This window comes from Anolis sagrei, chromosome 7, assembly GCF_037176765.1.
Source record: "Anolis sagrei isolate rAnoSag1 chromosome 7, rAnoSag1.mat, whole genome shotgun sequence".
NCBI classification, from domain to species: domain Eukaryota; kingdom Metazoa; phylum Chordata; class Lepidosauria; order Squamata; family Dactyloidae; genus Anolis; species Anolis sagrei.
In genome coordinates this window covers 22971336-22998419 of record NC_090027.1, presented here as the reverse complement: position 1 = coordinate 22998419, position 27084 = coordinate 22971336, and the positions used below count along the sequence as shown (strand labels likewise).

The window sequence follows — 27084 nt, the reverse complement described above, 5'->3', positions numbered from 1 at the left end:
GTGTCGTGGCCCCGCCCCCTGGCGCCAAGGAGGAGGAAGAGCGGGCAGGGCGAGGCCGGCTTGGCCTGGCCCTTCTTCGCAGAGGACGGAAGGAAAGGGAGAAGGAAGGGAAGCAAGAAGGGAAGAGGAACGGTAAGGGCTTGGAAGGGAGGGAGGGAGGAAAGAAGGCCCGCTATGGGATCCTATTACAGGAAGGGGACCCTAAAGGCCATCCAGTTCAACCCTATTCAGCCAGGCAGCAGGACACCGCTCAAGCCCTCCAGACAGAGGGCCAGCCAGGCTCTGATTGGAAGCCTCACCTAGTCCAAACATAGGCATCATAGCCACGTTTGGATATCCATGGTATCCTGCTGGAAGGGGACCCCAAAGGCCATCCAGTTCAACCCCATTCAGCCAGGCAGCAGGACACTGCTCAAGCCCTCCAGACAGAGGGCCAGCCAGGCTCTGATTGGAAGCCTCACCTAGTCCAAACATAGGCATCATAGCCACGTTTGGATATCCATGGTATCCTGCTGGAAGGGGACCCCAAAGGCCATCCAGTTCAACCCCATTCGGCCAGGCAGCAGGACACCGCTCAAGCCCTCCAGACAGAGGGCCAGCCAGGCTCTGATTGGAAGCCTCACCTAGTCCAAACATAGGCATCATAGCCACGTTTGGATATCCATGGTATCCTGCTGGAAGGGGACCCCAAAGGCCATCCAGTTCAACCCCATTCGGCCAGGCAGCAGGACACTGCTCAAGCCCTCCAGACAGAGGGCCAGCCAGCCTCTGATTGGAAGCCTCACCTAGTCCAAACATAGGCATCATAGCCACGTTTGAATATCCATTGTATCCTGCTGGAAGGGGACCCCAAAGGCCATCCAGTTCAACCCCATTCAGCCAGGCAGCAGGACACCGCTCAAGCCCTCCAGACAGAGGGCCAGCCAGGCTCTGATTGGAAGCCTCGCCTAGTCCAAACATAGGCATCATAGCCACGTTTGGATATCCATGGTATCCTGCTGGAAGGGGACCCCAAAGGCCATCCAGTTCAACCCCATTCAGCCAGGCAGCAGGACACTGCTCAAGCCCTCCAGACAGAGGGCCAGCCAGGCTCTGATTGGAAGCCTCACCTAGTCCAAACATAGGCATCATAGCCACGTTTGGATATCCATGGTATCCTGCTGGAAGGGGACCCCAAAGGCCATCCAGTTCAACCCCATTCGGCCAGGCAGCAGGACACCGCTCAAGCCCTCCAGACAGAGGGCCAGCCAGGCTCTGATTGGAAGCCTCACCTAGTCCAAACATAGGCATCATAGCCACGTTTGGATATCCATGGTATCCTGCTGGAAGGGGACCCCAAAGGCCATCCAGTTCAACCCCATTCGGCCAGGCAGCAGGACACTGCTCAAGCCCTCCAGACAGAGGGCCAGCCAGCCTCTGATTGGAAGCCTCACCTAGTCCAAACATAGGCATCATAGCCACGTTTGAATATCCATTGTATCCTGCTGGAAGGGGACCCCAAAGGCCATCCAGTTCAACCCCATTCAGCCAGGCAGCAGGACACCGCTCAAGCCCTCCAGACAGAGGGCCAGCCAGGCTCTGATTGGAAGCCTCGCCTAGTCCAAACATAGGCATCATAGCCACGTTTGGATATCCATGGTATCCTGCTGGAAGGGGACCCCAAAGGCCATCCAGTTCAACCCTATTCAGCCAGGCAGCAGGACACTGCACAAGCCCTCCAGACAGAGGGCCAGCCAGCCTCTGATTGGAAGCCTCATAGGCATCATAGCCACGTTTGGATACCCATGATATCCTTCTGCTGGAAGGGGACCCCCAAAGGCCATCCAGTTTAGCCCCATTCAGCCAGGCAGCAGAGCACTGCTCAAGCCCTCCCGACAGAGGGCCAGCCAGCCTCTGTTGGAAAACAAAGAGGCTCCACCTGACTCCCCCCAAACAAAATATATTCCATTGGGTTGCTGTGAGTTTTTAGGGCTGTATGACCATGTTCTGGTAGCATTCTCTCCTGACGTTTTGCCTGCATCTGTGGCAGGCATCCTCAGGGCCTTTCCATACTTACATCAAGACAGGAAATTCTACAATATCTGCTTTGAACTGGATTATCTGCCATATAGCCTGGTTCAAAGCTGAAAATGTGGGATTTTATTCAGTGTTTTTAAGGCTGTAGGGCCATGTAGCATTCTCTCCTGACGTTTCGCCTGCATCTGTCGCTGGCATCCTCAGGGCCCTTCCACACTTCCATAGATAACCTAGAATATCAAGGCAGGAAATCCTACAATATCTGCTTTGAACGGGATTATCTGAGTCCACACTGCCATATATCCTGGTTCAAAGCTGAAAATGTGGACCAGCGAACACCTCCCAACAAAGGATTCCCCCAGGCAGGAAGCAGCCACGCTTTGAAGCTGCAAGGCCATTCAGTGCTCATTTCCAACAGACCTCATAACAAACCTCTTGAGAGTGCCATTAGCTGCAGATACCGGTGAAATGTCAGGAGAGAATGCTACTGGAGCATGGCCCTACAGCCTGTTTTTCAGTCTGTAGGGCCATGTTCCAGTAGCATTCTCTCCTGGCATTTCACTGGTATCTGTGGCTAATGGCATCCTCAGAGGTTTGTTATGAGGTCTGTTGGAAATGAGGCAATTGGAGTGTATCTAATAATAATAATAATAATAATAATAAAACTTTATACCTCGCCACCATCTCCCCAAGGGACTCCGAGCGGCTTACATGAGGCCAAGCCCAACAGCACATCAATAAAAATAACAAGCAATAAGCAAAATAAACAATACAATTAGTATAACTCACTTAGACAATAACACACAAGAATTTAAAAATATATACCTGTGGAATGATGCCCAGGGTGGGAGTAAGAACCCTTGTTTGTTTAAAGCAAGTGTGATTGTTGTAATTAGCAACCCTGAATAGCATTGAGTAGTCATGAAACTGCAAAGTCAATCAGTGAGGGTCTCTGCATAGAGGTAGCCTGGGCTTTGTTGCCTGGAGGCATCCTCCAGGTAACCACTGATATTTAATTCTGTTTTAATGTTATATTTTAAACTGCAGGCTGCTTTAAGACTCCTTGTGGAGAAAAAAGTGGGGTATGAATAAACATGATAATAACAATAACAACACTGGAATAACAATAGCAACAATAACATAACAATAATTTGAATGAAGGAATGAGAGGAAGTCACAGGGAGGAGGGAGCAAGCTTGTTTTCTGCTTCCCCGGAGACTAGGACACAGAATAATGGCTTCAAACTACAAGAAAGGAGATTCCATCTGAACATTAGGAAGAAGTTCCTGACTGAGAACCGTTCAGCAGTGGAACTCTCTGCCCCAGAGTGTGGTGGAGGCTCCTTCTTTGGAAGCTTTTAAACAGAGGCTGGATGGCCATCTGTCAGGAGTGATTTGAATGCAATATTCCTGCTTCTTGGTAGGTGGTTGGACTAGATGGCCCATGAGGTCTCTTCCAACTCTATGATTCTATGAACATAATAATAACAACAATAGCAACACTGAAATAACAATAACAACAATAACATAATAATATAAATGAACATAATAACAACAACAATAGCAACACTGGAATGACAACAATAACATAATATATATGAACATAATAACAACAACAGTAGCAACAATGGAACAACAATAACATAACAATAACATAATAATATAAATGAACATAATAACAACAGTAGCAGCAATGGAATAACAATAGCAACAATGACATAACAATAATATAAATGAACATAATAATAAAAACAACAATAGCAACACTGGAATAACAATAACATAGAATCATAAGAGTTGGAAAAGACCTCATGGGCCATCCAGTCCAACCCCCTGCCAAGAAGCAGGAATATTGCATTCAAAGCACCCCTGACAGATGGCCATCCAGCCTCTGTTTAAAAGCTTCCAAAGAAGGAGCCTCCACCGCACTCTGAGGCAGAGAGTTCCACTGCTGAACAGCTCTCACAGTCAGGAAGTTCTTCCTCATGTTCAGATGGAATCTCCTTTCTTGTAATTTGAAGCCATTGTTCCTTGTCCTAGTCTCCAGGGAAGCAGAAAACAAGGTTGCTCCCTCCTTCATAATAATGTAAATGAACATAATAATAATAACAACAATAGCAACACTGGAATAACAATAACAATAATAACATGATAATATAAATGAACATAACAACAACAGTAGCAACACTGGAATAACAATAACAACAATAACATAATACTTTAAATGAACATAATAACAACAACAAGAAGAACAACACTGGAATAACAATAGCAACAATGACATAATAATATAAACGAACATAATAACAACAGTAGGAACAATGTAATAACAATAGCAACACTGGAATAACAATAACAACAATAACATAATATAAATGAACATAATAACAACAACAGTAGCAACAATGGAATAACAATAGCAACAATAACATCTATATAAATAAATATGTAATGTTCGTTTGTGGGATTAACAGAACTGAAAAACCACTGGACGAATTGACACCAAATTTGGACACAAGACACCTATCAGGTCAATGTATGTCCTTCACTAAAAAAAATTGATTTTGTCATGTGGGAGTTGCATTTGCTGGGATTTATAGTTCACCTACAATCAAAGAGCATTCTGAACCCCACCAACGATGGAATTGAACTAAACTTGGCACACAGTTCTCCCATGACCAACAGAAAATACTGGAAGGGTTTGGTGGGCAGTGTCCTTTGGTTTTGGAGTTATAGTTCACCTACATCCAGAGATCACTGTGGACTCAAACAATGATGGATCTGGACCAAACTCTACAAGAATACTCAATATGCCCAAATGTGAACACTGGTGGAGTTTGGGGAAAATAGAATCTTGACATTTGGGAGTTGTAGTTGCTGGGATTTATAGTTCACCTACAATCACAGAGCATTCTGAAACCCACCAACGGTAGAATGGGGCCAAACCTCCCACACAGAACCCCCAAGTGGGCCACAGCAACGCATGGCAGGGGACGGCTAGTAATAATAATAATAGTAATAGTTTGGCAGGAAAGGATCTTGCCAAACTGTAACTCCTGGGATTTGACATCATTGAGCCATGGCAGTTAAACAGTGTCATACCGCATTCATTCAGCAGTGTGGACAAACCCAAAGTCTTGTGCATCCGCCTGAAACTGAGTTCCAAATTGCAAATTACGGACTTTTAAAAATCATAGCAGGAGGCTTGGTATTATGGAATGTTGCCTTCGAAAATTGAGCTTGAGCAGCTTTTCTTGGCTACGGTACAGCTGTAAACCGGATGGGAAATGTTTAGCAATGGGAAAAGGGGAAAACAAAAGGAATCTGTCTCACCCCATGAAAGTCTGGAAGCTTTGAGGAAGAGCTGACCTGAGATATAAATACACAGCAATGTCCTCTGGGTGTTTGTTATGCGAAATATACAGGGAAAGTATCTGCTGGAGGATGTCACATGAGTTAGGAAACAGAGAATGTGGATCTTTGTGGATCTTGGCTCTTAATTATCATAGGAGCCTGTTGAGCTCCTAAGACGTTAGAGCAGGCGTTGTTCTTTATTTACTGTCCTAATTTTAGAGTTTTTAAAAATATTGATAGCTGGATTTTGCTTATTTTCATGGTTTCCTCCTTTCTGTTGAAATTGTCCACATGCTTGTGGATTTTAGTGGCTTCTCTGTGTACTCTGACATGGTGCAACACTAAAAAAAAATAGGGAAATTCCAGACATGAAGCAATCAGGACCAGCTAATACCTCCCAACAAAGGATTCCCCAAGACAGGAAGCAGCCACGCTTTGAAGCTGCAAGGCCATTCAGTGCTAATCAAGCTGGCCAATTGCAACATTTACACCTGCTCCAAATCTATATAAATAAAAATGTAATGTTCGTTTGTGGTATTCACAGAACTCAAAAACCGCTGGGAAAATTGACATCAAATTTGGACACAAGACACCTAACAACCCAATGTATGTCCTTCACTCATAAAAACACTAAAAAAAACACAGCAGAAGGGACTTCAAAAGCCCCAAAAAGCCAAATGACAGAAAGCTAAATGACAATAGAGAAAAAAAGGGAAGAAAGAGGGAGGGAAGGGGAGAAAAAGAAAGAAAGAAAAAGAAAGGAAGGAAGGAAGGAAAAGAAAGAGGGAGCGGAAGAAAGAAGGAAAGGGAGAAGAAAGCATGGAAGCAAAGAGAAATGGAAGGAAGGAAAGAGGTAAGAGAAGGAAGGAAGGAGAGAAAGAGGGAGGGAAAGAAAAAGGGGGAAGGAAAGTTAGAGAAGGAAGGAAGGAGAGAAGGAAAGGAAAAGAAGGAAGGAAAGAGGGAGCTAAGGAAGGGGGAAGATGTAGAGAAAGGGAGGGAAGGAAAGAAGGAAAGAGAGAAAAAGGAAAGAGACAACAGAAGAGAAAGAAAAAGGGGAAGGAAAGAAAGAGATAGAAAAGGACGGGAGAAGAGAAGGAAAGACGGGAGGGAAGGAAGGAAAGAGGGAAGAAAGAAAGGGGAAGATGTAGAGAAAGAGGGAGAGAAGGAAAGAAGGAAAGATAGAAGAAAGAAAAGAGAGACAGCAGAAGAGACAGAAAAGGGGGGGAAGGAAGGAAAGAGATAGCGAAGGAAGGAAGAAGAGAAGGAAAGAGGGGAAGGAAGGAGGGAGGGAGTGAAGGATGGAAGGAAGAAGGGAAAGAAGAAGAGAAAGAGGGAAGGTTGGCCACAGCAACGCGTGGCGGGTACAGCTAGTAATAATAATAAAACTTTATTTGTACCCCGCTACCATCTCCCCAAGGGACTCGGTGCGGCTTATATGAGGCCAAGCCCACAGCACATCAATAAACAAAGGCGATAACAAATAATCAATACAAAACAGTTAAAATAAAACTCAAAAACAAAAAATACACAATAAGCAATATCAATAACAATAATGTATAGCATTTAAAAACCAACGGCCGGGCCAAATGTAATAATTAAAATTTAAAATTCTGGGCATGAACAAGGTAAGATAAGCTAGGATAGGGTTTTCAAAGAAAGATGAGGGCGCAACGACTGTCCTAAATCAATATTAAAGTGCATTTGAGGACATACAAACAGACAAGAGTCCTTCCTCCTACCCTGGACATTTCACAGATATATATTTCACTTGGGTAGTTTCCAACAGACCTCGCAGATGTGGGCAAAACATCAGGAGAGAATGATTCTGGAACATGGCCAGACAGCCTGGAAAACTCACAGCAACTTAGTGTTCTGAGCTAATAATAATAATAATAATAATAATAATAATAATAATAATACTTTTTAATATCCCGCCACCATCTCCCTAAGAGACTCGGTGCGGCTTACATGAGGCCAGGGCCAGCAACACATCAATAAAACCAATAAACAAAAACAATACAATTAATATAGATCACATATAATAATAATAATAATAATAATAATAATAATAATACTTTATTTATACCCCGCCACCATCTCCCCAAGGGACTCGGAATGGCTTACATGAGGCCAAGCCCACATCAATAAAACAAGAAAGCAATAAACAAAAACAATACAATTACTATAGATCACATATAATAATAATAATAATAATACTTTATTTATACCCCACCACCATCTCCCCAAGAGACTCGGAGCGGCTTACAAGAGGCCAAGCCCAACAACACATCAATAAAACAAGAAAGCAATAAACAAAAACAATACAATTAATATAGATCACATATAATAATAATAATAATAATAATAATAATAATAATAATAATAATTTATTTATACTCTGCCACCATCTCCCCAAGAGACTCGGAGCAGCTTACATGAGGCCAAGCCCAACAACACATCAATAAAACAAGAAAGCAATAAACAAAAACAGTACAGTTACTATAGATCACATATAGTAATAATAATAATACTTTATTTATACCCCGCCACCATCTCCCCAAGGGACTCGGAGTGGCTTACATGAGGCCAAGCCCAACAGTACATCAAAAATAACAATCAATAATAAAACAACAAGCAATAAGTAAAATAAACATTAAGGTAAAGGTAGTCCCCTGACATTAAGTCCAGTCATGTCTGACTCTGGGGTGTGGTGCTCATCTCCATTTCTAAGCCGAAGAGCCAGCGTTGTCCGTAGACACCTCCAAGGTCATGTGGCCAGCATGACTGCATGGAGCGCCCTTACCTTCCCGCCGGAGCGGTACCTATTGATCTACTCACATTTGCATGTTTTTGAACTGCTAGGTTGGCAGAAGCTAGGGCTGACAGCGGAAGCTCACGCCGCTCCCCGGGATCAAACCTGCGACCTTTCATTCAATAAGCTCAGCAGCTCAGTGCTTTAACCCACTGCGCCACCGGGGGCTCCAATAACATTACAATTAACATAACTCACAAATAGACAATAACACACAAAAAATTAAAAACCTATGGCTGGGCCAGATGTAATAGTTAAAACTTTAAAAATAAATGCTGGACATGAACAGAGGATGTATCTATTAGGAGGGTTTTAAATAAAAAGTAAAGAGCAACCCAACGGGTAATTAAAGTGCTTCTCAGAGTATTTGCAGGGGATTGTTTCCTTTATTCAGGGAAGGCACACTGGAACAGCCACGTTTTGAGGCTCCTCCTAAAGACTGCCAATGTGGGGGCTTGTCTGATATCCTTGGAGAGTGAGTTTCAGAGTCAGGGGGCCACCATGGAGAAGGCCCTCTCCCTCGTCCCTACCAATTGCGTCTGCAAGGGAGGTGGGAGCATGAGCAGGGCCTCTCCAGATGAACGAAGAGATTGTATGGGTTCGTACACAGAAATGTGATCACGCAGGTAGGCGGGTCCCAAACCGTTCAGGGCTTTGTAGGTCGGAACCTGCACCTTGAATTGGGATCGGAAAATGAACGGCAGCCAATGGAGCTCCTTAAACAGGTGGGGTAGACCGCTCTCTTGCTTTCCAAAGAGGGCAACCAATGCTTTTCTGTGCAGAAGTGGTGACCCTTTGGAGCACTTTCCTATCTGCCACTGTGCCATTACCAATCCATGCAGTAGATTAGGACACTCTCAATAGCAAGCATGGACAAACTTCCGTCCTGCAAGTGTTCTTGACTTCAACTCCTACAATTCCTAACAGCCAATAAGCCAGTAAGTCAAAATCACCTGTAGGACTGAAGGCCCCCAAAGCTCTGGTGTTTTCTCTGGCAGATTGGCTGCATTCCAGCGAAACCGGTTTTTGGAGGTGCAAAACCAGTTTCCTGGGGATGATACGCTTTGTGGTGCCTGGGAGCTATGCTCTCCTGGGAAACGCATTAGGCTCTTCTTCCGCCAGGAGCCTTCATACGGGACATGGACCAAATGGGACAATCTTTGGGGGCCTGGAGGCTGGTTTTGTTTATCGGGTGGCACCTAGCCAGTTTTTCCACTCACAAGGAAAGCTTCAGAGGGGAAGGAGGCCTTGTGATCCCGGTTGCTTGTCACCTTCGAGGGAGGCAAGAGTCCGTTGTTGGGAAGGACAACAACCTTGGAGGAGGGATATTTTGGTCATAGTAAAGTAAAGGTAAAGCTTTCTCTGATATTAATTCTAATTGTGTTGGGACTCTGGCAGGTGGTGCTCATCTCCATTTCTAAGCCGGAGAGCCAGCGTTGTCCTTAGATGCCTCCAAGGTCATGTGGCCATTGTCCTTAGACGCCTCCAAGGTCATGTGGCTGATATGACTGCATGGGGCGCTGTTACTTTCCTGCCAGAGTGGTATCTATTGATCTCACATTTGCATGTTTTTGAACTGCTAGGTTGGCAGAAGCTGGGGCTAACAGCGGGAGCTCACCTCACTACCCAGATTCGAACCACCGACCTTTCGGTCAGCAAGTTCAGCAGCTTAGCAGTTTAACCTGCTGTACCACCTACTGGCTGTTAGGAATTATGGGAGTTAAAGTCCAAAAACACCCAGAGGGCTGAAGTTTTCCCTGCCTGGTCTAATGGTTTGAGGAAGGGTCCTCTCCCTCCGCTGCCCCTTCCTGTCCTGTAAGCATTTCTGTGTACGAACCCACACAATCTCTTCAATCATCTGGAGAGGCCCTGCTCTCGCTCCCACCTCCTTCGCAGGCGCGATTGGTGGGGACGAGGGAGAAGGCCTTCTCGGTGGTGGCCCCTCGACTCTGGAATTCACTCCCTAAGGACATCAGACATGCCCCAAATGCTGGCAGTCTTTAGGAGGAGCCTGAAAATGTGGTTGTTCCAGTGTGCCTTCCCAGAATAGGAAAACTCTTAGCAATATGTCCTCAAATGCACTTTAATATTGACTTAGGATTGTCTGCGCGCCCTCATCTTTCTTTGAAAACCCTATCCTAGCTTACCTTACCGTGTTCATGCCCAGCATTTTAAATTTTAATTATTACATTTGGCCCGGCCATTGGTTTTTAAATGCTGTATGTTATTGTTATTCATATTGCTTATTGTGTATTTTTTGTTTTTGAGTTTTATTTTATTTTAACTGTTTTGCATTGATTATTTTTTATCGCCTTTGTTTATTGATGTGCTGTGGGCTTGGCCTCATGTAAGCTGCACCAAGTTCCTTGAGGAGATGGTAGCGGGGTACAAATAAAGTTTATTATTATTATTATTATTATTAGTAGTAGTAGTAGTAGTAGTAGCAGCAGCAGCATTGGGGAGCTATAGGAATTGTCCTGCTTTGCCCAAATTGGGGAGCTATAGGAATTTTCCTGCACCTTCCTAGGAAAACAAGCCAAGGGGTGGATGTTTTCCTTTCAATATTCCTTGAACCTTTGTTCATTTCCCATTGCAATCCCATCAAAGGTGAATCAAGGAGAGAAGAGGAACGGATGGTTGGAGACGCAGGAATATTTGGTCTCTATAGCAGAGCGCAGCATAGCCAGGGTTGTACATGTGTTTATGGTAGGAAACAGGAGGGAAAAGACACAGGTAAGGCTTCAGAAGAGGATAAAAACTTACTTTTATGGTTGAAGGTAATACATCTTGGATAAAAAGTCAATAGACAAAAGGAAAGTAAAAAATTATTTATACTTCCTTCTTTGCTTCCACGCTGGGCTTCTTTTTCATACAGATAAACAGCTTCTAACTTTACTCTCAGAGAGCTTCCTCTCACACTGAACTTACACAGGAGCTTCTCACAGTAGCTTTACACATGACAGACTTCACACTGAAGCTTCTCTCACCAAAGCTTCTCACAGACTAAGGCCTACCTCACACTGTAAGGCCTTCTCTCACAGATTAAAGTCTACCTCACACAGAAGCTTCTCTCACAGACTAAGGCCTACCTCACACTGTGAGGCCTTCTCACAGATTAAGGTCTACCTCACACAGAAACTTCTCTCACAGACTAAGGTCTACCTCACACTGTGAGGCCTTCTCACAGATTAAGGTCTAACTCACACAGAAACTTCTCTCACAGACTAAGGCCTACCTCACACTGTGAGGCCTTCTCACAGATTAAGGTCTACCTCACACAGAAGCTTCTCTCACAGACTAAGGTCTACCTCACACTGTGAGGCCTTCTCACAGATTAAGGTCTACCTCATACAGAAACTTCTCTCACAGACTAAGGTCTACCTCTCACTGTGAGGCCTTCTCACAGATTAAGGTCTAACTCACACAGAAACTTCTCTCACAGACTAAGGCCTACCTCACACTGTGAGGCCTTCTCACAGATTAAGGTCTACCTCACACAGAAGCTTCTCTCACAGACTAAGGCCTACCTCACACTGTGAGGCCTTCTCACAGATTAAGGTCTACCTCACACAGAAACTTCTCTCACAGACTAAGGTCTACCTCACACTGTGAGGCCTTCTCACAGATTAAGGTCTACCTCATACAGAAACTTCTCTCACAGACTAAGGTCTACCTCACACTGTGAGGCCTTCTCACAGATTAAGGTCTAACTCACACAGAAACTTCTCTCACAGACTAAGGCCTACCTCACACTGTGAGGCCTTCTCACAGATTAAGGTCTAACTCACACAGAAACTTCTCTCACAGACTAAGGTCTACCTCACACAGAAGCTTCTCTCGCAGACTAAGGCCTACCTCCCACTGTGAGGCCTTCTCGCAGATTAAGGTCTACCTCACACAGAAGCTTCTCTCAAAGGCTAAGGCCTACCTCACACTGTGAGGCCTTCTCTCACAGACTAAGGCCTACCTGACACCGTGAGCCCTTCTCTAACAGACTAAGGCCTACCTCAGAGGCGTATTTCACACACTAAGGCTTTTCTCACAGCGCCGGTGCTGCTCGCTCTGTCCTGAAGGGGGCATTTCAATTTAAAAGATTGCAATTCCCAATTCGATTGGCATTTGCAATCACCGTCAACAAAGCTCAGGGCTAAACTTTAGAATTGTGCGATTTAGATCTAGACACGGATTGCTTCGCACATGGACAACTATATTACATGTTCTGGAGTCAGCACACTAGACAATCTTTAGATCTGCACAGACAGTGGCACAACAACAAATATTGTGTACCTGCAAGCATTATGCAATTAAATATATTAGAGACCAGTAGCAACACTGGAATAACAATAACAACAATAACATGATAATATAAATTAACATAATAACAACAACAAGAACAACACTGAAATAACAATTGCAACAATGACGGGGAATGTAGTGCTGTAGCCCCTTGCAACCGGATACAGCTTGCTCTTCCCCTGGAATAGCAGTTTTGGCGAGGCCTCTCTTTGGAGCAGGCCTGGGCTAAATTTGGAGGACAGGCTTGGCCTGCCCATGAAATTAGGAGATAGAGAGAGGGCTAGAAGAAGAGAAACATTAATCATAGAATCATAGAATGAAAGAGTTGGAAGAGACCTCATGGGCCATCCAGTCCAACCCCCTGCCAAGAAGCAGGAATACTACATTCAAATCACCCCTGACAGATGGCCATCCAGCCTCTGTTTAAAAGCTTCCAAAGAAGGATCCTCCACCACACTCCAGGGCAGAGAGTTCCACTGCTGAATGGCTCTCACAGTCAGGAAGTTCTTCCTCATGTTCAGATGGAATCTCTTCTCTTGTAGTTTGAAGCCATTATTCCGTGTCCTAGTCTCCCAGGAAGCTTGCTCCCTCCTCCCTGTAGCTTCCTCTCACTTATGCATGCATATCATGTCTCCTCTCAGCCTTCTCTTTTTCAGGCTAAACATGCCCAGCTCCTCAAGCTGCTCCTCATAGGGCTTGTTCTCCAGACCCTTGATCATTTTAGTCGCCCTCCTCTGGACACATTCCAGCTTGTCAATATCTCTCTTGAATTGTGGTGCCCAAAATTGGACACAATATTCCAGGTGCGGTCCAATTCTGATTCCTCTCGCTTCCTGTTGTCTCAACCCTGTTCTTAACTGTGAGTCGGATGTTTGTAACTCGGGGACGGCCTACAAGCCAAGTGGCATAGATCTAGGAAACAGAGGCAGCAAAGGCAAGTTCTTCAGGGTTCCCTATGTCCCTAATCATTCTCTGCCTCTTCTCTTGCAGGAGCTGCCTTCGGATGGTTCCCTCGGAAGGAGGCTTTGCGTCGTAGCCGCACCCCCTTTTCTCCCCTCCCTCCCTCCCTCCTCCCCTCTCCTCCCCCTCCCTTCCCCTTCCCCTTCCTCCCCCCTCTCCCGCTCTCAGTCTCCCCTCCCCACACGGTGGACGCTGTGGACCTCCACTCACTAATGACAGCGTGGATCGTTCTCCCCATTAGCCTCTCTGCCTTCTCAATCACAGGGATATGGATCGTGTAAGAGACCCTTTGGCTTCCCAGTGGGATCTGGGAGGGAGGAAAGAAGGAAGAAAGGGAGGGGAGAAGGGAGGTGTGGGCATGGAAGTAGCAGGGGGCTGGAGCATTGATGTAGACCAGGTCTGGGCAAACTTTCTAACTTGGAGACCTGCATGCCAACACTCCCTGCTAAGTGGAGGAACGAAGGAAGGAGAGAATGGAGGAAGGGAAGGATGGAAGGAGAAAGAGGGAGAGAAGGAAGGGGGGAGGAAAGGAAAGACAAAAGGGGTGGAAGGATAATAGGGTGGAAGAATCATAGAATCAAAGAGTTGGAAGAGACCTCATGGGCCATCCAGTCCAACCCCCTGCCAAGAAGCAGGAATATTGCATTCAAATCACCCCCGACAGATGGCCATCCAGCCTCTGTTTAAAAGCTTCCAAAGAAGCTTTTTAAAAAAAGCTTCCAAAGAAGAGAAGGATGGAAGGAAGGGAAGGATAAAAAAAAGGGAAGGAAGGAAAGACAGAAGGAGAAAGAAGGAGAAAGGGAGGAAAGGAGGAAGGAAGGGAAGAATGGAAAGAGAAAGAGGAAAGGAAGGAAAGAAAAGGGTGGAAGGGAAGGATTGAAGGAAGGAAGGGGAGGAGAAAGGCAAGGCAAAAAGAAAGGATGGAAAGGAAGGAAGGAGAAAAAGGGAGAAAGGAAATGACAAAACGGAAGGAAGGAAGGAAGGATAATAGGGTGGAAGGCAAGGAAGGAGGAAGGAAAAAGAGAAAGAAGGAAGAAAGGGAAGGATGAATAAAGGAAAGACGGAAGGAAGGAAGGAGTGAGGGAGGAAAGGAGGAAGGAAGGACAAAAGGATGGAAGGAGAAAGAGGGGGTAAATAGGAAGGAAAGACAAAAGGGAGGGAAGGAAGGAAGCAGGGGAAGGAGGAAGGGAAGAAGAGAAGGAAGGAAGGATGCAAGGATGTAAGGGAATAGAGGGATGGAGAAAGAAGGAGCGGATGTAGGAAAGAGAAGGAAGGAAAGACAGGAAGGAATGAAGGAAGGAAGGAAAAGGTGGAAGGGAAGTATGGAAGAAAGGAAAGGAAGAAAAAAAAGAAAGGGAGGAAGAGAAGGATGGATGGAAGGAAGGATGAACTAAAGGAAAAAAGGAAAAAGAAAGGAGAGAAGAAGGAAAGGAAACGAGGAAGGAAGGACCATTGAAATCCACAAGCAGGTCGACCATTTCAACAGAAAGGAGGAAGCATGAACCTATACAAAATTTGGCCACCAGTATTTTAAAAAATTGCTAAAATCAGGACAGTAAATAAAGAGCAACACTCAAAAAATAGGGGAATTCCAGACAGGGATCAATCAGGACCATCTAATCACCTCCCAGCAAAGGATTCCCCCAGCTCGGCATTGAAGTTGCAAGGCCATTAAATGCTAATCAAGGTGGCCAATTACAACCTTCACCCTTGCCTCAAGCAGACAAGAGTTCTTTCTCCCATCCTGGACATTATCCCACAGATATATAAATCCTACTTGCTGAGTTTCCAACAGACTCTTCAACCTCTGAGGATGCCTGCCATAGATGTAGGCAAAATGTCAGGAGAGAATGCTTCTGGAACATGTCCATAAAACTCAGAAAACTCACAGCAACCCAGTGTTTCCGGCCATGAAAGCCTTCGACAACCCATCTCTAAATATCAGAGGGGAACATAGAGGAGGCTAGTTTTGAGGGCAGGATATAAATATTTTAAATAAATAAATAATACTGTATTGTCCCTAAATTTGGGATATCATGGTTCTGCTAATGCATGTGGACACCCTATCAATGGTTCTGCAAAGTGACATTCCTAGCAGATATTGTCCCATTTTGTGGTGTTCAAAGATATCAGGAGTAGTTGGTTTGTTTTGGGTTTGTGCAGAACACACAAGGCGGTGTGCGTCATCTTTGGAGCCACACAGAATCAGATAGCATTTGGGGATTCCTTCCTTGCTGTTTACCTAATGTGCCACTCGCTGTCTCTTTGTGTTCCATTTGCAGGTATGCCATGGCGGTGATGAACCACCACGTCTGCCCCGTTGAGAACTGGTAAGCGACTCCTTTGTGCAGAACAGAGTCCTTCTGGGCCAAGCCTGGGCATTTCTCCTGTCCCGCTCCCTACTGATATCTTGCATTCGTTGCAGGTCCTACAATGAGTCCTGTGCCGGTGACCCTGCCAAACATGGCTACCCCAAAACCTGCTGCACCCTGGAAGACGTCCCTTTGATCAGGTGAAGGACCATTGCATCTGCAATGTTAATAATAATAATAATAATAATAATAATAATAATAATAATAATTTAAACATTTACGTGATATGAGGATTTAAAGATCGAACTGCAAAGTGGCACACGCCAGGCAAGGTGGTCCCAGTGGTGATGAGCACACTGGGTGCAGTGCCTCAAGACCTTGGCCTGCACTTAAAAACAATCAGCGCTGACAAAATTACCACCTGTCAGCTGCAAAAGGCCACCCTCTGCGTGCATTATTCACCAATAAGAGTCACGTAGTTGTATTTACTTGGGAAGTATCTGACGTCAGATCCAATACCAAAGCCAGCATATTGATCTTTTTTGCTGTGTACTAATCTTTTTGTGCATCACATAATAATAATAGTAATAACAACAACAAAAGCAAGCTAGTAAGGACGGACCCAGTGGTGATCAGCACACTGGGTGCAGTGCCTCAAGACCTTGGCCTGCACTTAAAAACAATCAGTGCTGACAAAATTACCATCTGTCAGCTGCAAAAGGCCACCCTACTCGGATCTGCATGCATTATTCGCCGATAAGTGTCACTAGTTGTAGATATTTGGGAAGTATCCGACGTCGGATCCAATACAGAAGCCAGCATAGTGATCTTTTTTTTTTTTTTTGCTGTCTAATAATCTTGTTGTGTATCACATAATAATAATAGTAATAACAACAAGAACAAGCCAGTAAGAGCAGTTCCAGTGGTGATCGGCACACTGGGTGCAGTGCTTCAAGACCTTAGCCTGCACTTAAAAACAATCGGCGCTGACAAAATTACCATCTGTTAGCTGGTAATGACCATCACTCAGAAAAACACTGAAAACACAGCAGAAGAGACTTAAAAAGCCAAAACTACATGTCAAGGTCAGACGCATGCACAAAACTACATGTCAAGGTCAGACACCAGCCAATACAGGTAATTACCCTATCATTACCAGCAGACTCTATCACAACACTACATATATACACAAACACACATATATACACATATACACGAATATATATTTACATACAGACATATATACACAAACAAAACACAAATACACAGACGGCCACAGCCACACATGACACTGGACGGCTAGTCTAATAATAATAATAATTATAATAATAATAATTATTATTATTATTATTGCTGGGGTCTGGATCCACATTAGGGGGCCCCTTTTAGCTCCGCTCAAGCCTGAGTGTCAGCCATTGGACTTTGCTTGCTTGTTTACCAGGACTTCTCTCCCTTTCTCTTGCAGCAAATGTGGCACCTACCCTCCTGAAAGCTGCCTTTTCAGCCTTATTGGGAATATTGGAGCATTCATGGGTAAGTCGTGCCTCCCTGCCACCCCAAAGCATCGTCCCCTGTGACCTTCCTCCTTCCCAATCCCGTTCTGGATCCGGCTAAACCGGTTTCAAGCTTGCCCTTCCTCAGGCGTCATCCGGCTAAGACCCAAGGGAGCCATTAATTCTTCAGTGTGTTTATTTCCCTGGCCTTCAAGGGGAGGGCAGGAAACTTCATTGTGGGGAAGGGACATCCTCCCACCAATGTGCATGTCACGTCTGCCGATCAAAAGTTGAAGGAAGATTAATATGGGTTGCTGTTAGTTTTCCGGGCGTTATGGCCATGTTCCCGCAGCATTCTCTCCGGATGTTTTGCCCACATCTATGGCAGGCATCCTCAGAGTTTGTGAGGGCTGTTGGAAACACTCAAAAACAGGGGGATTCCAGACAAGAAACCATCAGGGCCAGCTAATCACCTCCCAACAAAGGATTCACCCAGGCATGAAGCAGCCAAGCCTTATTTATTCATTTATTTATTTATTTACGGCATTTATATGTCGCCCTTCTCACCCTGAAGGGGACTCAGAGCAGCTTACAAGATATATATTACATACAATATATTATTAGCATAGTACAATATCAGCATTAAACACTGCTATAGTGCACCATACCACTATATCGTAATATTATTAGTAATATTACATGTAATTGTTTTAATTACTGTTTATATGTTTTATTTTTTACCTTGTTGTTGTGCCGGCATCGAATTGTGCCTTTTTGTAAGCCGCCCTGAGTTCCCCTCGAGGGTTGAGAAGGGCGGGGTAGAAGTGCGAGAAATAATAAAATAAAATAATAATAATATAAATCTATAATTATAATATCATATTATTATTATTATTATTATTATTATATTGCATTACATTATAATATTATAAATATTATATGTATATACAATATAATTATATGTATATATATATATATATAATTATTATTATTATTATTATTGTATTGTCGAAGGCTTTCATGGCCGGAATCACTCAGTTCTTGTGGGTTTTTTCGGGCTATATGGCCATGTTCTAGAGGCATTTCTCCTGACGTTTCGCCTGCATCTATGGCAAGCATCCTCAGAGGTCGATGACCTCTGAGGATGCTTGCCATAGATGCAGGCGAAACGTCAGGAGAAATGCCTCTAGAACATGGCCATATAGCCCGAAAAAAACCCACAAGAACTGAGGGATTATTATTATTATTATTATTATTATTATTATTATTAGAATAGCACAGGAGTCAAGGTGGAACTGTCCCCTGGCCCCCTCTCTCTTCACTCTGGCCCAGAGTGACAGTTGGGTGCTGGGGAGAGGGGTCTCCAGCTGATGGCATATCCTTGAAGCTGCAAGGCTATTCAGTGCTAATCAAGGTGGCCATTTGCAACATTCACATTTGCCTCCAGCAGACAAGAGTTCTTTCTCCCTCCCTGGACATTATTCCACAGATATATAAACCCCACTTGCCTAGTTTCCAACAGACCTCACAACCTCTGGGGATGCCTGCTATAGATGTGGGTGAAATATCAGGAGAGGATGATGTGGAACATGGCCTGGAAAACTCACAGCAACCAAGAAGATCTCACTTTCTGTTCCTAGGATCATTGGGTTTTGGAAAATGTTTCTTGAGGTGGAAACAAGTATTGGAGATAAAACACCCTTTCCCTGGTAGTAATTCTTCCAGGGGTGTATTTCTCTTCCTTCCGAGGGGGAGGGAGGAATTTCTCTCACTTCCTGTGATCTCAGCCCTGTTTGTAACTATGAGATGTTTGTAAGTCAGGGGCAGCCTGTATAGAAAAACGTTGGAGGATGGGGAGAACCTGGACGATGGCTCAGAGGTAGAGCCATTCTGGACGGAATGGAAAGGCTGATAATACACCTTTCTGGAGCTGGCTGTCCTTTCTCTCCTCCTCCTCCTGACCCTCTGCCCTCCGTCTCCTCTGTGCCACTCTCCTCCTCTTCTGCAGTGGTCATGATCTGCTTCCTGCGCTATGGACAGCTGGTTGAGCAGAGCCACAGCTCCTGGGTGAACACTACAGCCCTCATCACAGGCTGCACCAACGCTGCCGGCCTGGTCATGGTGGGCAACTTCCAGGTGGGATTTATTTTTTATTTATCACTAATCATCCCCTGCCACGCATTGCTGTGGCCCAGTCTGGTGATCTGGAAAATAAAGTAATGAGAAAGTGTTGGTTTCTAATATATGTTATGTCTTTCTGCTTGTGGGTAAAAAGTGTTTCTTGCTGTTTCTTTGTCAGTGTTGATGTGGAAGAGTGTCTAGTTTGCCCACTCTGGAACATGCAACGTATAATTGTCCTTCAGGGGTCCCTTTCAAATCTATATCTGTGTGTGTGTGAATCATATCCATCTATATCTATGGCTGGATGGCTCAGGAGGGCTTTGATTATGTTTTCTTGCTCTGGTGAAGGGAGTTGGACTGGATGACCTGAAGTATTTTCTGCTGTCATGGGGGTTCTGTGTTGGAAATTTGCCCCAATTCTGTCGTTGGTGGGGCTCAGAACGCTCTTTGATTGTAGGTGAACTATAAATCCCATTAACTGCAACTCCCAAGTGTCAAGGTCTATCTTCCCCAAACTCCACCTGTGTTCATATTTGGACATATGGAATATTCGTGCCAAGTTTGGTCCAGATCCATCATTGTTTAAGTCCAAAGTGCTCTCTGGATGTAGGTGAACTACAACTCCCAAACTCAAGATCAGTGCCCACCAAACCCTTCTAGTATTTTCTGTTGGTCATGGGAGTTCTGTGTCCCAAGATTGGTTCAATTCCATCGTTGGTGGGGTTCAGAATGATCTTTGATTGTAGGTGAACTATAAATCCCATTAACTACAAATCCCAAATGACAAAATCAATTTTTTGAGTGAAGGACATACATTGGGTTGTTAGGTGTCTTGTGTCCAAATTTGGTGTCAATTAGTCAAGTGGTTTTTGAGTTCTGTTAATCCCACAAACTAACATTACATTTTTATTTATCACTAGCTGTGCCCTGCCACGCGTTGCTGTGGCCTATAGTAAAACTTATCAAAGTTGAGGTAGATATCTGGACTATTATGAAAGAGAGGTACCTACCTATTCCTTCCCCCTTTTCCTCCCCCTTTCTCTCCTTTCTTCCTTCTCTACCTCTTTCTTTCTTTCCTTCTTTCACTACTTGGTTTCATCCTTCTCTCTTTCCTTCATTCCCTCCCCCTTTCTTCCTTTGCCTTTCTTCCCTCCCTGTTTGCTTCCTTCTTTCGCTTTTTATTTCCTTTTATTTCACCACCATCATAACAATAACAATAATGCAATGCATTGCCTCTGGGACCTGACACCTCTCCCATTCCTCCAGGGTCTCATAGGAACAATAGCATAATAATAATAATAATAATAATAATAATAATAATAATAATAATAATAATAATAGAAATAACAACCTTTACCCGCCACATGTTGCTGTGGCCAATCTTCCCTCTTTCTCTCCTTCTTTCCCTCCTTCCTTCCTTCCATCCCATCTTTCCTTCTCCTCTTCCTTCTCTATTTCCTTCCTTCCCCCTTTTTCTTTCTCTTCTGGCCTCTTTCCTTCCTTCTCTCTTTCCTTCTTTCCTTCCCTCCCTCTTTCTCTACATCTTCCCCCTTCCTTCACTCCCTCTTTCCTTCCTTCATTCCCTTTTTTCTTTCCTTCTCTCCTTCCTTCCTTCCCCCTTTTTCTTTCCCTCCCTCTGTCTCTCATTTCTTCCTTCTCTACCTCTTTCCTTCCTTCCCCCTTTTTCTTTCTCTTCTACTGTCTCTCTTTTCTTTCCTTCCATCTTTCCTTTTCTTCTTCCTTCTTTCTCTAACTTTCCTTCCTTCCCCCTTTTCTTTATCTCCCTTTCTCTTTCTTCCTTCTTTCCTTCCTTCCTGTCTTTCCTGGATTTTGACAGGGTGGGAAGGGGTGCGGTGGGGTTTGGAGGTGGCGTGAAGTAAAAGGAGGTAAGATTGGGGCAGGCGAGTGATGGAGCGTGAGGTTGTGTGTGTGTGTGCGGCAGTGGGGGGAGTGATGGAGCGTGGGGTTGCGTGTGTGTGTGCGGCAGCGGGGGGGAGTGGGGTTGCGCGTGTGTGTGTGGCGGTGGGGGGAGTGATGGAGCGTGGGGTTGCGTGTGTGTGTGCAGCAGGGGGAGTGATGGAGCGTGGGGTTGTGTGTGTGCGTGCGGCGGGGGTGTGTGTGTGCGGGAAGCGGCGCAGAGGGGCTTGGAGTGGGCATGGCTTCCGCAGAGGGAACTGTGTGCGCGCGCCAGGGAACTTGCGGCTGGGCACCAATGCGCATGCTCAGTTGTTTTGCCGTTTTGTGAGTGTGTTGTTGTGTTGTTTTTCATTTTGAGTAGATATGTTTGTACCTTGTGGGTTGTGTTATGGGCATGGCAATTTTGGTTAAGTTTCGTTGGGGTTTTTTGAGTTTTGTTGTTTTGCCGTTTTGTGAGTGTGTTGTTGTGTTGTTTTTCATTTTGAGTAGATATGTTTGTACCTTGTGGGTTGTGTTATGGGCATGGCAATTTTGGTACAGTTTCGTTGGGGGGTTTTTGAGTTTTGTTTCCTCGTTGGATGCCCCTAACAAATTTATATATATAGATTGGTGGGGTTCAGAATGCTCTTTGATTGTAGGTGAACTATAAATCCCAGAAACTACAAATCCCAAATGACAAAATCAATTTTTTTGAGTGAAGGACATACATTGGGTTGTTAGGTGTCTTGTGTCCAAATTTGGTGTTAATTCGTCCAGTGGTTTTTGAGTTCTGTTAATCCCACAAACGAACATTACATTTTTATTTATATAGATGATGATGATGATTATTATTATTATTATTATTGCAAAGTATAGTTATGGAGTAGCAACAAAACTAATGTTATGGTTGGGGGTCACCACAACATGAGGAACTAGATTAAGGAGTTGCTGTATTAGGAAGGTTGGGAAACACTGGACTAGATGGTCTTTGGGGGTTCCTTCCAATGATGACTCTCTGCTTGATCTTCCAGGTGGACTATGCCAAATCTCTTCACTACATTGGGGCCGGGGTTGCCTTCCCGGCCGGGCTGCTCTTTGTCTGCCTCCAGTGCGTCCTCTCCTACCACACCGCCGCCTCCGCCCTGGACTTCTGGATGGCACACCTCCGTGTCTTCCTCACCACCGTGGCCTTAATCTCCCTTGTCCTCAGTATCCTTCTTCATACATCATCTCAAAAGGCCAATGTGATTCTAGATTGCATTGATAGTAGAATGGGAGAAACCTTGCCTGAAAGGGGTCTAAGAGTTTTAATGCAGGAAGGTGTGGGACAAGTTGGAAGGGTTCCAGAGAAGGGCTGCCAAAAGGGTCCAAGGTTTGAAAACAAACCCCTTTGAGGAACAGTTGGGTAGATTTAGCTTAAGAGAGGAGACGATTGCGAGAAGAGGCCATGAAAGCCTTGCTGAAATTTATTTTATTTATTTACAGTATTTATATTCCACCCTTCTCATCCCGCAGGGGACTTAGGGCGGATTACAATGTACACATGCATGGCAAACATTCAATGCCATAGACACACAACACATATAGACAGACAGTCAAAGGCTATTTAATATTCCAATTTTCTGGCCACTAGGGGAGCTGTCGCTTCAGTGTCCATCTGAGACACTGAGGAAGTAGTGGGTTGTTGTAGGTTTTATCGGCCATGGTCTAGAGGCATTCTCTCCTGACATTTCGCCTGCATCTATGGCAAGCATCCTCAGAGGTAGTGAGGTCTGTCGGAACTAGGTAAGTGGGTTTATATATCTGTGGAATGACCAGGGTAGGACAAAGAACTCTTCTCTGCTGGAGCTAGGTGTGAATGTATCAACTGACCACCTTGATTAGCATTTGATGGCCTGGCAGTGCCTGGGGCAATATTTTGTTGAGAGGTGATTAGATGTCAGAGAAGTCAGCCATAGCAGAGCACCTGATGAACTAACCTGGACATAGCATATTATTTGAGAACACAGAAATGCTGGACCACTCTAACAACCACCATGTCAGACTACACAGAGAAGCCATTGAAATCCACAAGCATGTGGACAATTTCAGCAGAAAGGAGGAAACCATGAAAATGAACAAAATCTGACTACCAATATTAAAAAACACTAAAATTACAACAGCAAAACAACAGAGGGGAAACAATCTGGGACATCGAATCACCTCTCAACAAAAGAAGTACTTTCCGCATGCTGGGCTTCTTTCTCATGCAGATAAACAGCTTCACTCTCACAGAGCCTCCTTTCACACCAAAGTTACACAGGAACTTCACACAGTAGCTTTTTACACACAGCAGCTTTTTACACACAGCATCCGTCATATTGGAGCTTCACACATGATGGCCTTCAACCTGGAGCTTCTCTCACTGTAGCTTCTCACACTGAGACCTTTCTCACACTGAGGCCTTTCTCACACTGAGGTGAACTAACACTGAGGCTTTCTCCCACAGAGACCACTCACAGACTGAAGGCTACTAAGCTACAGGCACGCCTCCATTCAGGGGTGGCTCAACCCATTACGCAAAGTAAGCATTTGTAGTATAGTTGACTTTGCCCAGGGGCGCTCTTGAGGCGCTCTTGGGGGAAAATAGACCTTGACATATGCAAGTTGTAGTTACTGGGATGTATAGTTCACCTACAATCAAAGAGCATTCTGAACTCCACCAATGATGGAATTGAACCAAATATGGCACACAGAACTCCCACGACGAACAGAAAATATATATCAGTGATTGGTTGGGGGGGGGGGGGGGGCAAAATACTGTTTGCTTACCATTGAAAATTACTTAGGGCCGCCTCTGCCTCCATTTAACCCTTTCAGTCATTGACTGACATTTTTGTAATTAAAAATATCTAGTTAATTTTTAATATTTCCAACAGGGTCTTCGTGCACAAGAGAAGGCTCTTGGTGTTTTTGTTAAGGGTTCTTTTCCTTGACCCGGGCCCCCTCCCCATCTTTTCAGGCGGCATCTTCTTCATCCACGAGAGCTTCGTCTTACAGCACCTGGCGGCCATCTGCGAATGGGTCTTTGTCATCGACATCCTGGTCTTCTACGGCACCTTCACCTACGAGTTTGGCTCCGTTTCCACCGAGACCCTGGTGGCTGCCCTGCAGCAGGCCCATGGCCGCGGGTGCAAATCCCCCGGCAGCAGCAGCACTTCCACGCACCTCAACTGCAACCCCGAGAGCATCGCCATGATCTGAGCAGGGAAAGGGGGGGGGGGATAAGATGGACATATGGACGGAGGGACACCCCCCATGGGGCTGCCTTTCTAGAGTTTCCCCCAATGGGGGAAGAGAGAAGCACCTTTGCCCCTCCCTCCCACCCTGTTATAATTTTGTATCAAAAGGGTTTTGCCAACAGTTGTCCGCCTTTCGAGGCCACTGGACCCTGTTGTCCATCGCTGGCTCCGAATGAGTAAACATGGTGCCACGGGATGCAGATCCGTGCTCTCCAAAGTGAGAGGGGTATGGTTTCGGCACCACAAAAGTGCAGGATCCAAGCCGTTGCCTCTTCCTCCATCACGATAATGGCAAGTCCTTCCTGAATCATGGCAGCCTTCTGCTCTGCCCCCCTTCCTTGCAGGGCCCAGTGTGTCAGTGCCAAAGGGAGACTCTCCCCTTTCCAATCCTCCCCATGGGATACAGGGTGCAGAAGGGAGGCCCGTCAAGGGGAAGGGTTGCCTCTCACTGCCAGACCCCACTTTGGCCCCTTTCTCAGAGTCAGCCAGCAGAACGTCAACAAACAAAGGGGCCTCCCAATACACACACACACACATATATACTGTATTTCTTCGATTCGGAGGCCCCACCTGCACGGCATTATAATGTGGTTTAGCTACATTGAACTGCATAATATGAATCTATACTGCCATACAATGCAGTTCAGCTGCATGATAAGAGTCGACACTGCCATACAGTGTGGTTCAATTGCATTATATGAATCTACAGTGCAGTTCACTTGCATTAATAGTCTACACTGCCACATAATGCAGTTCAAATGCATTGAGTCTACAGTGCAGTTCAGCTGCCTGATATGAGTTTACACTGCCATTCAGTGCAGTTCAAATGCATTATATGAGGCTGGACTGCCATACAATGCAGTTGAGTTGCATTATATGAGTCTGTAGTGCATTTCAAATGCATTATTTGGGACTGCACTGTCATACAATGTAGTTGAGTTGCACTATGAGTACACTGCCATACAATGTAGTTTAGCTGCATTATGAGTCTACACTGCCATACAATGCAGTTGAGTTGCATTATATGAGTGTACACTGCCATACAGTGCAGTTCAATTGGATTATATGAATCTACAATGCAGTTCACTGGCATTATATGAGGCTGCACTACAATTCAATGCAGTTCCGCTGCATTACATCTACACTGCCATACAGTGCAGTTCAGTTGCATTATATGAATTTACAATGCAGTTCACTTGCATTAGATGAGACCGCACTACCATTCAGTGCAGTTCCGCTGCATTATGTCTACACTGCCATACAGTGCAGTTCAGTGTAGTTCTATTGCATTATATGAATCTATAGTGCAGTTCAGCTCCATTATATGTCTACACTGCCATATAATGCAGTTCAGTGCAGTTAAGTTGTATTATATGAGTCTGCTGCCATATAATGCAGTTCAACGCAGTTAAGTTGTGTTATGAGTCTTCACTGCCATATAATGCAGTTCAATGCAGTTAAGTTGCATTATATGAGTCTGCACTGTCATAATGCAGTTCAACACAGTTAAGTTGCGTTATATGAGTCTGCACTGCCATCTAATGCAGTTCAACGCAGTTACGTTGCATTATATGAATCTGCACTGTCATATAATGCAGTTCAGTGCAGTTAAGTTGCATTATATGAGTCTGCGCTGCCATCTAATGCAGTTCAATGCAGTTAAGTTGCATTATATGAGTCTGCGCTGCCACATAATGCAGTTCAACACAGTTAAGTTGCATTATATGAGTCTGCACTGCCATATAATGCAGTTCAGCGCAGTTAAGTTGCATTATATGAGTACAACAGCAGTTCAAAATGTGCCATTTGCAAAGCGCAGGGAAATTGCAACTCTCAGATGAATCCCATTTTGAGATGTGGGCCTATGGGAAAGAGTACATCTTGGGATCAAGGTAATATGTTAATATATACAGGGCGTCCCAAAAAACTGTATATACACTTTAAAGGCTAATAGCTCAATTGATGAGGGTTTTTTTCCAGGAGCATTTCAAAATGAATTTCCTTTGTTCAAAGCTTAGTATGACTTCCATTAGTAATTCCAATAGGTTTAACCTGGGCTAAAAAGCAACATCAATTGACCTATCAGCTTTCAAAGGGTGTTTACATTTTTTGGGATGCCCTGTATATATTGTAACAATTGGGCCTGACTTTTAGCCAAGCAAAACCAGGGTGCTTCCAGATACAGAGATGCCCCAGAATGGACTTCCGTGGGGCTGCTGTTACGCCCCCCACCACCTCCTTGTATCTGACACATTACACCGCCACCTTCTTAATACGCCAACGTCCCACAAGCAAGGCAGGTCTCCAGTTTGGGTTGCCGAGGAGGAAGAGAGGAAGGAGCACCTCTTGTCCTCGGTCTGGATGGTTTGGGTGAGATGTTTTAGTATTTTTTAGAAACTTTTTTATATATCTCTCGCTATATATAAAATGTGTATAAAAAGAGTTGTATTGGAGAAGGAGTGCCTTGGTGTGTCTTTCTTTGCGGGAATCCATTAGTTTGGGCTGCGTTCCTTAGCTTGAAGGGATGGTGGGAGTTGTAGTCCA

The 27084-nt window shown here is 44.8% G+C and overlaps 1 protein-coding gene across 1 annotated transcript; it reads left to right on the top strand.

The window, feature by feature from the left end:
- TMEM150A (transmembrane protein 150A) lies at positions 1–26996 on the top strand. Its single transcript, XM_060787101.2, has 8 exons — positions 1–132; positions 13468–13714; positions 15720–15767; positions 15863–15949; positions 17215–17282; positions 19251–19378; positions 22291–22468; positions 24261–26996. Exons 2-8 carry the CDS (start codon positions 13650–13652, stop codon positions 24500–24502), a joined length of 816 nt encoding a protein of 271 aa, XP_060643084.2. The 5' UTR covers positions 1–132; positions 13468–13649; the 3' UTR covers positions 24503–26996.
- Positions 26997–27084: the final 88 nt, after the last annotated feature.